The sequence below is a fragment of the Colossoma macropomum genome, unplaced genomic scaffold (genome assembly GCF_904425465.1).
Source record: "Colossoma macropomum unplaced genomic scaffold, Colossoma_macropomum, whole genome shotgun sequence".
NCBI lineage: Eukaryota > Metazoa > Chordata > Actinopteri > Characiformes > Serrasalmidae > Colossoma > Colossoma macropomum.
In genome coordinates, this window is record NW_023494788.1 from 11699865 (window position 1) to 11715162 (window position 15298).

Consider the following 15298-nt stretch of genomic DNA (forward strand, 5'->3'; position numbering starts at 1 on the left):
GCATGTGGTTGTAGTGAGTAGGACTTGGCGCTGCAGGATGGGTGTGACTCACTTGCAGGACAGCTGGTTTATACCGTGTATGAAATAACAGTCACCACCGTTGACACAGTATGCCTTCTCCGTCTCATTGCACTTCCTGGCATGGCTGGAGCCCGGAGACAGCGTGGTTGTTACTGTGGAGAAACACACAGACAGACACACACAGACACAACCATCAGCATGTGTGGGCAAAGTTGTGTAACAGGGTGGATAAAAACTCACTGAGTTATGAAGATGAAAAAGCAACTTACCATGAGGCCAAAAAGCAAAAAAAAAAAAGAAGAAAAGAAGAGAAATGCCAGAGGCATACCAAACAGCTCACAATACTGCTACTTAGATGACAACAGTGTTAATCTTTCTGTATTTATCTAGTATGTCTTTCATATGACATATGGCACCATATTTCTTAACAGAATTCGGTAAAAAATGTTACCAAACATTTGGCAGTACACAAACATGGCATCAGGTCAGAGAGTAGCCCGTCCACACACACACACACACACACACACACACTTTACCATATATAATCCTAGATCTGCCACAGAGTGAGGTTCACCCACTGCCAAACATTCATGCCACACAACAGGACATCAGTCCACAGTCCAACCACAGGTCATGGACTCCACAGCACATAAGCGTATCATAATGGTTCAAGCTGAGTAGTATGGACATGAGGACACTGCATGTGGTATTGTGTATCCTCAGTACTGGGCAAAGCAAAACTGCCACAGAACAGAGTTTATATGTCTGCTCATGGAGAGAGAGAGAGAGAGAGAGAGAGAGAGAGAGAGAGAGAGAGAGAGAGAGAGAGAGAGAGCTTTACAACTTTCACACTAAAAACCTCTTCAGTACAGTGAGACAATGAGAAAAGAGAAAAAAGAGCACTAATTATGGAGTGCAGGGGAACATCCCCTGCAGAGAAGAACTAATTAACCAAGCAAGGTACGAGCTAAAGTACAGAGACACACAATGCTCCATAGTTCAAAACAAACAGCAAGATACCACAAGCCCATTTCCCTCTCTTTTCTTCTCATATGAGCAACCGTAAGACGTAATGCTTCATCTCTGAAGTACCCATCATCTTCACCCTGACAGCTAGACAACAATCTTTCCAAAATCACAACAAAGTCAGCAAGAAGACATTCTATACCAGCGGGGTGAACTTCAGGCCTTGGAGCCTAACTGAGGGTCAGTAACTGAATAGAGGGCCACTGGGCCCTCTATTCAGCACAAGGTAGGATCTGAACTCTATGCAGCATATCGTACCATAAATTCACATCTAAACACCATTCCTTTAATGTAGTGAAGAAGTTAAATGCGATATTTCTGCAACTGAAATCTCATTTTCTTCACTTATAAAACAGATTTTCCTGATTTCCTAAACAGACCACCTGAAACACAGTCCACACGTGTAACATATCGGCCAAAGCCCAAGATTATCTCTGCACTTTAGTGATATCTTTAACATTCCTCATTGACTTCACCTCATGACTTGGAAGTGCATAGCACCCACGTTACATACGTGGCCACTTGCAGGGGAGGAGGGGACAATGAGGAGCAGGTTTTTAAATAAGAACACACTAGCCTTTGGTTCCTGGCTAGCTTCAGTTAGCTAATTAGTTAGTTTTTTTTATACCGCTGCTGTCGGAACGAAACCTCGTATCTCCATTTTAATTGTTTAAATGTTTTTCCTTCTTCTGTAAAGTTACCATTTTGGAGATATGAGGTTTTGTTCTGACAGCAGTGATATGTTTAACATACATGAACTTTGTCTGGCATAATTTCACATTTTGAATGAACCATAGTGTGCTGGCCTTCTTTTTTGTTGCTAGTTGTGGTCCTTAGCTTGCGAACTAGCTGTCACATACAGAAGTTATCTAAAAGATGGAGTGGTTTCCTACATAAATCCCAATTTGCACACAGCAAATTACAGTTTTGGTACAATGTTAGAGGAAACAGCAAAAAAAGTTGTAAAAAGTAAAAAGTTAAAATAAAGTTGCTGGTAGTAAACATTTAGATAACAGTTCATATTTAAATATATTTACAGTGAAACTGTTACAAAATGTTAAAATGTCTATTCAAGAAATTTTAATAGCCAGAGAGTGCAGGCCAGTTAAAGTCCCCTGGACTCCTGATTAGGGATAGCTGGGTTGAGCTCTCGATGATGGTGAAAAACATTAGACACTTGAGCCTCTTAGGAGCCTAAAAATCCACATATTTATAGTTATCTGTATTCTGACAAAAACAGTATTTTACCATTTCTGTGAATGATACTGACAGTTGTTTTGCCAGATATTTCTGCAAATTGACATTAAAATAAGCATTTACTCATATGAATTATAAAGTCTTAAGATGTTTTATAATCCAACAGTTGTGCATATTTATTGCGGCTGTATATAAACACATGACAATTACAAAAAAAAGATGTATTACTTCAGCAATACACTGTAATATTCAATGAAAGTGCAGGAACTGGCTTTGCTTTTAATGGATTGACTGTCATCTGTAAAACTCAAGAATTAATATTAATTTATATTAATATTAATTTATATTTATGATAATAAATAATCATATTTAATTTTAGCAATTATGATTTATTAGGGAAATTTGTCAAATTTTTAGGCAATACATTGATGACCTATATATGAGATTTGTAAGTAATGTAGAAAAGCAAAAAAAAAAAAAACTTTTTTCAAAGGACGACTCTTTTTTTATATTTCACCTGTATTTCTCAATATTCACTGAAAAAGATCCTGCAAAATTTACAGCATTTTGACCGTGAAAAAACATCTTTTTACAAGGTTTTTTTTTTGTTGAATTGATCCCTTGTCCCTCCAAATGGTCATCTATCACAATTTACTTAAGCTAATACTGTAATAGAATAGCCCTCAAGATGTCACTGGGGATTCCCTCAGGAAGAAATGGCGAGAGCAAGTCGAGAAGGACACTATAATATATATATAGAAGGACACTATAATATAATTATAAAGGGGGAGTATAGTTTGGCTTCTCCATGACCAACTATTAATCAATCCATTTAACTCATGATGCCTATGACAGTTTATTCTAGTGACCTCATTAACTGATGTGAATTAAACAGACTACAAATCATGGATAAATGAAATGGTTTGTTTAACACCAATGGAAACTTTAAACTGTAGCCTCTCAAATAGGAAAAACTCAAACGCTCCTGCTTCATCCACCAATTCAACCAACAGAAACCCTGGAGGCTTATCCAGCTCCCTGATGTTCCACCAACCACTACACTGCCCACATCCCAGGCCTACACAGGGTTGCCAGACAGCACGTTGCCTGACAAGCAATAGCCCCCCTAAACTAGTTCACAGTTACATTTTTCATAGGCATGGAGTAACACTAAACATGAACTGCCTATGATGAAGCCACATCAGCAGTTCTGACTATTCCCAAGAGATCACATTACACTGTTTGTTTCTGCTGCATCCTGCTGGATCTAAAGGACTGAAAAGAGCTCTCACACACTAGACTGTAACTACAGAGGCCCAGAGTATAAACAACCCTTTCAAAAGCATTAATGGCCTGCATTCCTGCAGCATCTAGCATGTGCTAATCAGTACTCAGAAGCGTTAGTACTGCTAAGATGCTTTGACCACTCTAGTGATGGACGTAAACGAAACAGCAGTTCAAAACGTAACATACATAACATGTTCAAACGTGACACTGCTTTGTCGAAACAGTGCTTTGAGACGCTTATTTATGGCAAGTGATTTCAGCAAATAAAGCTTTCTTGCCTTACAATATTTCTAACATAATTTTGAAATGTTTTGAAGCTTTGATGGTTGGCCAAAGTAAACTCATCTCACTAATAAACCAACTATCTATATTATTTGTCTTAACTTAGGTTCATACTAATGGACTTGCTGAAATAATCTGGGCTGATCACCAGTTAGTGATTCCCAGTTTTCTGCAGATATCCAGATGTGCCTTTATTTATTAGAAAATCTAGTAAACTACAATGAATGACAAATGAAAAAGTTAATTTGATTCAATACAGAACAGTGTATATAACCTATACTTCTGAAATAGAGAAAACGATCAAAATGTAACTATATAAAGGTTACTTTTAACCTTTAACACTGCTTGCTTATTTCCAGTATCACACATCCAGTATCTATTTTCGCACACTCGCAGACTGAGAAGTCTGAAAGAAATCCGAGTAAGAGTTTACATGCACTAAGAAATCTGATTACTGAGCTAAAATCCAGCTCTGTTTATCGGATTCTTAATCAGATTTATAGACCTTACTCCGATCTAAAAAATCAGAGTATGCTGTTTACATGACCATTTAAATAAACAAAATGAATACTGCAGAAATCCAATTATGATCAGATTCCTGAGTGCATGTAAATACACTCAGTGTTTGGTTCAACTGGTTAAAGCTTCAAAAGGCTGTGTTCCTCCATTCACTAGATTATATTCCTGAAACCACAACTTGTGTAGTAAATCTGGTTCTAGAATTAGCTCCAGAAGCTATGCTCACCCAGGCTGTCCACACAAGGCTTCAAGAAGCAGAACTGGCCTTTAATATGATGTACACACCCAGACAGGTTCAAGAAGGGCACAAACAACAGTGCTGAAAAAGTAAAGTTTGGTAGTGCACTGCACAAGCACTCAAACTGCACAAGCTGTCTAACTGTCACTACCTTCAGGAGGCTGACTCTGCAGATGGAGAGTGTGTGTGTGTGTTTGTGTGTGTGAGAGAGAATCTTGCAGGCTGAAAGTGCATTAGTGTAATCTCTGAAGGGTTTAGTATTAATATAACTGACTGCATCTCCAGATACAGCTGCTCACAGTGAACTACCTCCTCCTACACACAGGTGCTGCTGGGAACTCTGCCTGCAGTGTGTGTGTATGTGTTTTGGAGTTGTTTGTTCATTTGTGTGTGTGTGTGTATTTGCACCTGAATACTCGGTTAACCGTTTGAGGTGCCAGTATTCAAATACTGAAATCATTTTTGGGTATTCGTTCGTTGTGTTTCATTATGAAAAGAGAGAGTAAATAAACAGTCCAACATTTCAGTGAAATGCTGATATGATGTCTTAATGAAACTGTAAAAAGTTTTGCTTGTGCTTGCAAGTAAGTATGTTATGTTACACTACCAAGGACATGTTGTTACGAACGTGACTGAGAAGGCAGAGATAGCGCAGCTTTTAACACTAAACAGGCTAGGCTAAGGTTAGATCCATAAACAAGCTGGTATATTGTTTAATGAAGAGGAAACCAGCACCCAGTGTTGTACTGGTTATCTGTGTTTTAGCTCATTAGCATATCTGAGTCTCCGTTATGTTACCCAATACAGTTACCCTACCAGTTTCCCTTGGCTATTCTTGAATAATAAAACATGATCTGAAATCTATTCCTCTGCGTGATGGCAAATTTTTGTGCATCACCAGTGCTCTCACCTAAAATGCTAAGCCACAGCTATAATAGAATAATCTCAGCTGAAATATGCTTTTTCTTTTTTCCGTTCTTTTCCCGTCAAATGGAAACATATTCGTGAACTCTTACGCATTCTCGAACATTAAAATTAATCCCTAATTTGTGTGTGCATGTCAGTGTACATTTCTTTGTGTGTGAGAATGAGCACGCACGTGGAAGAGCTTCATGAATAAATGAAGCAGCAGGTGTGATTGGCAGGTGTGTCTCAGCAGAGCAGGGCCGCGAGTACAGCACTGAGCCGGACGAGCATGAGAAGAGAGACAGAACAATCTCAGTCTAATGAGCTAATGAATACATCAACACACACCACTACACACACTGCACTGTATGCCAGAGAGAGAGAGAGAGAGAGAGAGAGAGAGAGAGAGAGAGAGAGAGAGAGAGAGAGTCTTGCCTTCTGTCTTACAATAACATCTCTCTGCTAAAGGTCAAGCACTGTTCAAACAGAGAATGGTAGAAAGGGAGTGTGAGAGCACTGCTCATCCTCGGCCTAATATCAGTATCCAGAGAGCACATGGCTGTAAGAGCAGATGTCCGTGTCTCCGCCTTAACTTCAAAACCACATTCGACATAAAAACAGGATCCTATGTAAGCAAAACCAGGAAGATAATAACAATGCAAGAAGCTTAATCGGCTCAAATTTCCACTGCGGGATAGAGTCATCTCCGCCTGCCTGTACATATGCTGTCTGGTGCACAGCCCGCTTCTCTCTCCAGCGTACATTAGCTCCATTAGCTGCATCTCTCTACTGATGGATGGATGGGGACAGGCAGGACAGCCATGACTCACACCCAGAGACAGAGAGAGAGACAGACAGAGAGAGAAAGGAAAAGAGTGCGAGAGGGTTCGCAGCCTAGGAGGACCACAAGTCACTATAGCGGTTGATGCAGGCGACCATCCACAGACTGGAGACTAGGGGTGTAAAGATGCACTGATGGATGATGTACAGATGTACTGAAGGTGGTAATTCATCTGCACTGATTACGGAAAGTTAGAATAGATTTTAATAGGTATAATAGATAACAGATATTTAATAAATTATGCAAAAATAACATTAATAAAAGTCTCAGACTTTCAAAAAAAAATACTTTGGGCCATTTCTTTTGGTCAATTCATCATGAAATTTACACACAATGTAAAGGCCAACAAGCATTTCTAAATTATTTCAAAAACTGAAATATGACAAAAATGGAGATACAAGGTTTTGTTCTGATAGCAGTGGTTACTCTCACTGGCTGCTTAGCGGCCTTTTAAAGTCATGTCCACTCTGAGAGTACGCCACAAGGGCACAGAGAGTAGAGGGCACACAGAGGGGATGAAAGGAGAGGAATGGAAAAAGGAATAATGGAGTGAGGAAGGACAAGTGGAAGGAAAAAGTGATTGACAGAGAGATAAAGGGTGGGAAGGAAGGGGAGAGAGAGAAAGAGAGAGAGAGAGAGGGAGAGAGAGAGAGAGAGAGAGAGAGAGAGAGAGAGAGAAGGGTGGAGAAGGGGTTCGTGCAGAGGGAGGGAGGTATAAACAAAAAGTCTTTCAAGATACAGGGAAGAATGTGAAAGATACAGGCTGGACAAGAAGGGGAGAGATGTACTCTGAATTCATTGTTCAACTCATGTCTCCACCATATACCAACCTCTGATTGCAAATTTTACACTGAGCATTTTTCTTGCCTGGTGATTTAAAGTAATAATAATAAATAATAAATCTCTATTTACATAGCACTTAGTAATAGTGACAAAAGCACAAAGCGCTATACGCAAGAATACAATAAGAAATGTGCTCCTCCTGTGATTTCTCAGACATCTTTGTTCTTTTAATGTCAATGGCCACATGAAAAGCGATGAGGTGATGTGGATACTGGGCATAAATTTATAATGCGTTCAACCAAACCAGCTATAATACATATATTGTAACATTTTCTATGTTTTAACAATAACAGTTCTATCTTAGTGTCTTTGGTGAAATGTACTGCAGTTTAGGCTACAATTTTTGTGGCCTAAGAAAACAGAATAGTGAATAAAGAAATGGACACCAATCTAACAAATGAATACTCAAGTATTTCAGTTATTCATGTGAGGCTTAGACAAGACACAATGTAAGTGTAAGTGCGTTTTTTTAGGCCATATTTGTTACAGAATCAAACAGGGTGATTGATAGATCACTTTATTAATCCCAGAGGAAAATTTTTCTATTGCAGCAATACAAAGTACAGTAAAGAGGAAAACGAGCAAAATTAACAGGAGCAAAGTATTGTCGTACACTATTTACAGATGCATAAATAACTAATAAAATATACTAAAACAATAAAAATTGTGGGTTGGTTCTGTGGGCTTTCTTTTTTTCTCTCTGACACCTGATTCAGCATTTTCTGCTAATATTGGCCTGATCGTGATAGGTTTTGGTGTTGGATGAGGACGCTGGCTCTTGAGAAGGGGCTAAAGCTAGAAGTGTAACAATGCACTGTGATGCTATAATGTAAAAATAAAAAATTGTGTATCATGGAGATGGGATAATGCATTTCCTTAATTATGCTATTCCAGTTCAATATGCAAACAACCAGAACAAACCCACTCCAGCACGTTCATGTCAAATGGCACGCTCCTCCACTCTCCCAGCTCTAGATTTGTTAGTAATTTTTAATTTCAATTTAAGATTGTTCAAAGAATATAGAATCGTGAACCCAGCATAGTAATACGAATTTATTTGTGGGCTGAGTGTATCGTTACACCTCAAGCTAAGGCTAAAGGTAAAACTAGGGCTAATTCATGTACTGTCAGATACTGGGGGACCTCACTGTCTTCTACATGAAGTACTTTACAAAAAAAAACAACTCAGTAATAGTAATGCAAAAGAGAGCATTAATACATATCTTTGCACATAATATTTTTTTATAACAAATGGAAGCAAACCTATCACACTGTACAGCCCTAGTGTGTGTGTACTTATAGTGCCACCCTTGTGTGTTTGTGTGTGTGCAGTATGAGCCTGATGCAATACACAGGCATCAGTTTCATTCCATTTACTGCTCACTGGTTCACTGGTCTAAAGAGAAAATGTGGGTACAAAATCCTAACAGAGTGAGAGAGAAGAGGCAGATGAAGCATAAAAACAAATTTGTGTGTGCGTATGTGTGTGAAAGAGAGAGCGAGGGTGTGTGTGTGTGTTGTAGCCCTTAGGTCATTTTTATGAAGTGTGAGCAGCAGATTGCTGGTTGTACTGTAGGTTGTATGGAGATTGCAGATGACAGATTTGAAATGCTGAGGCGCTGCAGAAATGCGCTTAGACAGATTTGTGTATACGTGTGAGTACAAGTGTGTGTGTGTGTGTGTGTGTCTTTCACATTAAGATTATTTGGCTCATATTTCTGACAGACCCTTGGCATGCCTGTAGCAGTGAGAGAACTCAGCATTCAAAGCCCATCTGCGTCTCACATCACATCACACACACGCACGCCTCCTAAATGACCTGTCCTCAAGGTCGCTGTATTGTGGCAGCTGATTTCCTATTCTAAGTAGTGCACAAACCTACATACACATACAAACACACATGCACAGCCCCAATGCACTACAATTCTGCAAAGCTCTGCTCTAGTGACCGTCTATAGCTGGCCTGCCAAGACATTTGATTTGGCCCATCAAAAAGTTGAGAGAATGCATTTTTTTTTACAACTTCTTAATGCTGTGCTTTACATATTGGCAGCAAGCAGACAATGACAGACTTAACATTCCATTGTTTTTAATGGAACAATGACAGAAATTTTTGCTGCCGCCAGCGGCAATGGCAGCAGCGGTCAGCAGAACGTTCCATCAAGAGGTCAATTTTCCCAATTTTTGCCATCGATTGCGGCTGAGAAATGAACCAGATGTTGATCCGAATAGCTTATTTTTGTGGTCCAGACATACCCAGTACTCTAACCAAAAATTAAAAATAGTTCAAGGCCCATGTGTCAAACACAAGGCCCGTTGGCCAAGTCAGGACCCTGACACAGTCCTATTCAGCCTGCAAAATTATTTTAATTTTCTATTCTTATTAGCCTGTTTCACCCACTACAGTCCCCTGCATGCACTGCAACATAGTGTGCACTCATTTTCCATTTTCCCCCTCCACACTCCATTTTCCCCCAGCAACAATCTATGGGCCAACAGTTACCCAAAAAGAAAAGGTGCCTGGTTTCTAGTTCAAGCACATAGGCAGTTTTAAGAAAACTCCCTAAAACAATTTATTTTTATTTAGAATTCAATTTGAACAAGTATTAAATGCCTATTTCGCTGTTGTAGTTTTCAGCACATTTTGAATAAACAATGGCCCGTTCAGTTCATGGGAAAATGAAATAAAAACACAGCTGGCCCACAGATCTGCTGAGATTTCTTAATACGGCCCATTTAGTGATTGAGTTTGACACCCCTGGTTTAGAGCATCGTCCTGTCTTTCCCACCTTAAATAAACAATCAACACTGCTAAAGCTGTTCTCCAATAATCAACCTTTTCCGCTCGTGACATTGTCACCATGGCAACTTGTCATGGCTGCATGCCACAGTAGCATACCCCTATAGGGCACAAAATTGTGTTTTCTGGAGTACTTTTAGTAATAACATATATTTTATAATAAAAATGTCTATATTTATATAGTTAATTTTACTGAGGTTTGTTAAGTTGGAACAGAGAAAAAGCATCAATAGCACCGTATTCAATAAAAACCAATCTAAAAAAAATGAATATAATTATTTTATTAGACATGTGACATACTGCACTAAATCCAATAAAACAGTGCTAACTAACAAAAATGCAATTGGTCAGTACCGATAATATATACAATATACTCATAAATATCATCATATTGCCCACCCCTCCCCTCTGCCTACGACAAACACTACACTTTGACAAAAAGTTTGGACACCCCTGCTCTCTAGCCTTTACCCACTCGTTCTCTCTCTCTCTCTCTCTCTCTCTGTCTGTGCTGTGTTGGTGTCTGTGTTGTTATATATAGCTGGATATCTGCACAGTTATGGCCTAAAATGCTGTCTGCTCCTAGAGTGCAGAATGTGCCAAAATGACACTGTTTATCTTCATTAGGCACTAAGAACCATCCCAGCCATCCCTCCCTCTCTTTCTCTCTCTCTCTCTCTCTCTCTCCCTCGCTTTCTCTCAAGCACACTCACACTCATGCACACAGTTTTAACCTTTAGCAATGGACTAAACTGCAGAGCAGAGCTCACATTATTAATGACCCCAATTACCCCTTAGAGTGGAAGAGAGTCTTCTTGCTCTATACATCACACACACACACACACACACACACACTTTCTATCTCTTTCTCTAAAGATCAGCCTTAGCATGTAAAGGCACTATGTTCTTACCATTTGTCAGCTCCATCATTCTCTGCCTGATGCCACTGAAAATGGAAAGCTGGATAGAAGAACAAATAAGAGAGAAACTAAGAGGGGACACAAGATTCTGAATCAAGGGTAGTCCTCTAAGAACAATGGACCATGACTGACCACTTCTGCAATCACAGCAGAGTGCAGCAACACACACACACACATCTAGAAATCAGGGAGGCTCCAGAGAGATGAGGCAACACTGAGACGTAGGACTAGTGCAGTGTGGCTATAGCAGAAAGAGAGTTGCTCTATACATTAACTCAATTAAAGCAGTGTTAGCCCACGTAAAAAAACGTAAGATAGAAAAACACACACACACAAGAAAAAGAAATGAAATGTAAAGACCAAACCACAATATGATTATAAAACACACCAGCATCATTAAAAAGAGAAAAACATAAATTAGAGCAGTGGAGATAAAAACGAGGGAGGGTAAGAAGAGGAGAGAAGTTAGACAGAGAGATAAAAAGAGAAGTAAAGAGGCTACAGGCCCAGAGAGAGAGAGAGAGCAGAGAGAGAGGGAGAGAGAGAGAGGGAGAGAGAGAGAAAGAGCAGAGAAGAGAGAAACAGTGAGAGAGGAGAGAAACAGAGATCGAGAGGGAGAGCGATAGAAGAGAGAGAGAATGGAAAAACATGTAGCAAGTAATTTTTTTGTTTTTCTGAAGCTTCTACTGTATCATCTCCAAACTGAGAGGCAGCCAATAGCAGAGGGATCACAATCACACTGACAGTGCACAACAGTTCCACATGAATATCCATCAGAAAGTGGACGGATACTAGGTGACATGTTCCCATAGTCAACGCCCTCTCTTTCTCTGTATTTCCCTCCCTTTCTTCCTCTCCCTCTCCATTTGTCTTTTTCCCCTTAATTCCAATATTCGTCTCCATCGCCTGTTCAACACCTAACGCAGTTTCAGCTCTATATTTCGTTTCCCACAGTTCTTTTTCCTTGCTGTCGTTTGGCGGCCCGGTGCTGTCTGCTGCATCTGTGCTGTAACCAGCCTCGTCCGATCGATCTCCATTGATCTCTGGCCTGAGAGGCAGGCACACTAACCAGCAGACTGCAGGCACAGGGTTCACGGAGCCTCAGGAATTCGGTGTTTATAGACATGAACTACATGCACTATATGTCTAACAGTTTGTGGAACATTTGCTCATCCAATATTTCTTCTGAAATTAAAAGTATTAATATGATGTTTGTCCCTCCTTAGCTGCACTAACAGCCTCTGCTCTTCTGGGAAGGCTTTACACTAGATGTTGAAACATTACTGAGAGTGAGAATTTGATTGCATTCAGCCACAAGAGCATTACTGAGGTCAGGTATTGATGTTGGAGGATTATTTCCAGATCAGTAACTCATCCAAAAGTACTGGATGAAGCTCCATCACTCCAGAGAACACCAGTTCCAGTTCTACTGCACCACAGTTCAAGCAGAGAAAAACTCAGACAAAACTCAGAAACTTGGAGTGAGAGCCTAAGGGTGTAACTAGAGGTCTGCTACCCAACTCAAACCCCAAGCCTGACAAAATATGGGGTTTTTCATGTGCAACATCAGGCTTTGGTTTGTTTTCTAATGAGCATTTTTTTCTGCAGTAAATTTCACACACACTCATGCATTTTAGGTAACACTTTACTTGGATAGTCCACTTTAGATTCTCTGTAGATACTTAATTTACTTTCAAGTTACATTCAACTAAATATCAAATCTCAACCTGGCTCTAGTCCTAACCCTAACCTTAAACTCAACCCAAACCCTTAACCTAAACCCAACCCTCACCCTGGTCCTAGCCCTAACCCTGGTCCAAATCCTAACCCTATCCCCACCACTGTTTAGAATCAACTCAGTTTCAACGTGGATAATCTATAGGGGACTATAGTGGACTGTCCAAATAAAGTGAGACCTCTCTCTCTCTCTCTCTCTCCCTCTCTCTCTCTCGTGTCATTAGCTGCATTCAGAATAGCTCCAGAGCTTTGGGAGCCGCTGAACATGCCTCTGAATGAAATCATGGAAGATGAGAAGGACATGGTAGTTTGGTGGAAAGGTCACAGTGGATCGTTCTCCTTGCTTGTAAAGCTTGCCCAAAGTGTGTCAAGCATTTCTGCAGTAGTAGCAGTAACAAGAGGAACTTGAGAGCATCTGGGCTATCAGTTGATCAGAGGAGGATGGATGCTGTTCTGTGCCAGGTACAGTCAGCAATTCCACAAAAATATATTGATAATAAATAAGTATTACAGATGTGAAAAACAACACTTTATCCAAGCACAGCGTTTTCCGTCGAACAACTCAAGCGCTTAGTAACACAGCAAAGCACTGTAAAACTGTGATAATCCATTCCTGTTAGTGCTTGCAAGGGTTCAGGTTTCAGATTCTGCAGCACCACTTGGGCCTCGAGTACAGTAGCGGGTTTGGGCTTCAATATCATACCACGCACATTTCTAAATGTTACTAGGGATGCTTATTTTGAAACTTTTTTGACCGATCATTAGTCTGCAATGAATGGTTAAATGGCCAAAGATCAAATACCCATCAAAATAATGAAAAAGACCGTAACTAAGGTAAGCAGGACTTGCCACCATTGAGGCCTCAGCAGACTTATTGCGGAGACTGCCTTCAGCGAACAATATGACGTAATTGCGGAGAAAACTAACAACCGCAGACGTCGTGTGGGGGCTTCGTTCGCTGTGTTGCGCACATGGCAGCTGGGCGAACTCTGCAGACGAAGACGGTACGCGACAAAGCCTCTGATTGGTCGGTAAAAAGAGGCGTTCCATGAAACAAAGATGCACGACTTTGAGGAGCTTCGGCTTTGGCAGACACACTAATATTTCACTGTGAAATGCGCATGTGTTAAATAAACAATGAATATCTCCTAAATGTAAGATGTTGAGCCGATTATTCGCTAGTACTAACTAGTACTAATCGCGAAGGCGATTTTGGCTTTGCATAAGCCTCGAGAATTTTGTTTTTGCAAGAAGTACGCTGAGGCCTTTAGTGACTGTTGCTGTCAAATTTTCAGCTCAGACCATCTGGTAGCATCTGTAACACCGTACTAACAGCACTGTACTAACTAAAAAGTAAAGTGGCACAAAGAAAATTTAGGGTCTGTTTACACCTTGCATCAGCATGTGGTTTGTTCATCATCATGTTTACTATCTTGTGTGGTCAAACTAGAGACCACACAAGTATTTTAATGAAAAGCGTAAATGGAATCCAGACTAAGTACATCCAGGTATGAACTGTACACAAAACACAGGTCAATGCAAGATGTAAACAGGCTTTTAGAAGCACAGAGTACATTTGAAACATTAAACATTAAACATTAACCATTAAACTGGCTGTACAAGATGTTTGGTGCAGACATACATGTTTGAGAACTGACAATATATGAATTTAAAGCAAACAAAAAATCAAACCAGAGAAATCATTTAGTCACTTAGCGGCAGCAGGTTTTCCTATAAAGAAGAGATTTGAACTGAGTAATCTGCGCTAATCTGTCAAGCTAACTGTCAGAAACTAATTTAAGAAAGGCTACATGGTTAAGTAAGTGATCTTAACACTTTTCTGTGGCAGTATTTGTTAGTAGATTTCATATTAAATTATTTTTAGCAAATACAATATCCCTGATAAAGTTTAGTTTATCTTAGAGCCAGCATTTGTTTGCCTGTTAATAGTTTGCCATTGAAATGTAAGTCTTGCACATTGACAAACTTCTTCAGCTTCAGGAATGAAATAAAAACATCACCCCCCAGATGAAACCTTTCCACCACTTCTTAGTCAAATAAATCTGACTAACTTACAGCTACCACCGTTCTCACTGCACACAAGTTTGTTAGGAGAATTTTCCCTTTACTTGATAGAGGAAGTTGCACACTGAGGTGATCATGGCTGATCGAGAAGCGTGCCAATCATTATTTTGCCAACGATCAATTTAACCCCTGTGTCAGCAATGAGTGTATCTTAAAGTAGCTGAATTCACTATTTAGAAGGGAGGACTGGATCCTTTTAGACATACAGTGTACTAGTAGTGTTTCACAATTTGATCTGATTACTTAGACAGTAAAGTCATACTTTTTACTTTTGAAAACAGGCCAAGAACTTTTGGCCAAAATCTGCACATGCTTTACTGAATATTATTATAATCAATTATATTATAATTGATTAAAACATTTCAAAATCACCACTTTCAGCTCAATGTATCATGATGCATTAAGGCATTTTTATACCCCTACTACACACTCTAAACACCAAATGTACAAGCTAGCACTGTAACCCACATCAGTGCCCAGAATGGCTCCAAGTACCAAACACTACTTAAGATCATTCACTCAGCTTCATATGAGAAATACTCTGCACAAGCCATTTAGCTGAATGTAAAGACTGTGGGATTTAAGGCATATTAAGT

The 15298-nt window shown here is 39.8% G+C and overlaps 1 protein-coding gene across 1 annotated transcript in view; it reads right to left on the bottom strand.

Annotated features, from left to right (window-relative positions):
- nrg2b (neuregulin 2b) overlaps window positions 1-15298 on the bottom strand; it is a 66643-nt gene that overhangs the window by 16151 nt on the left and 35194 nt on the right. The window contains 1 exon segment of the mRNA XM_036568471.1: window positions 53-173. Within this exon segment, the coding sequence (XP_036424364.1) occupies window positions 53-173 (121 nt within the window).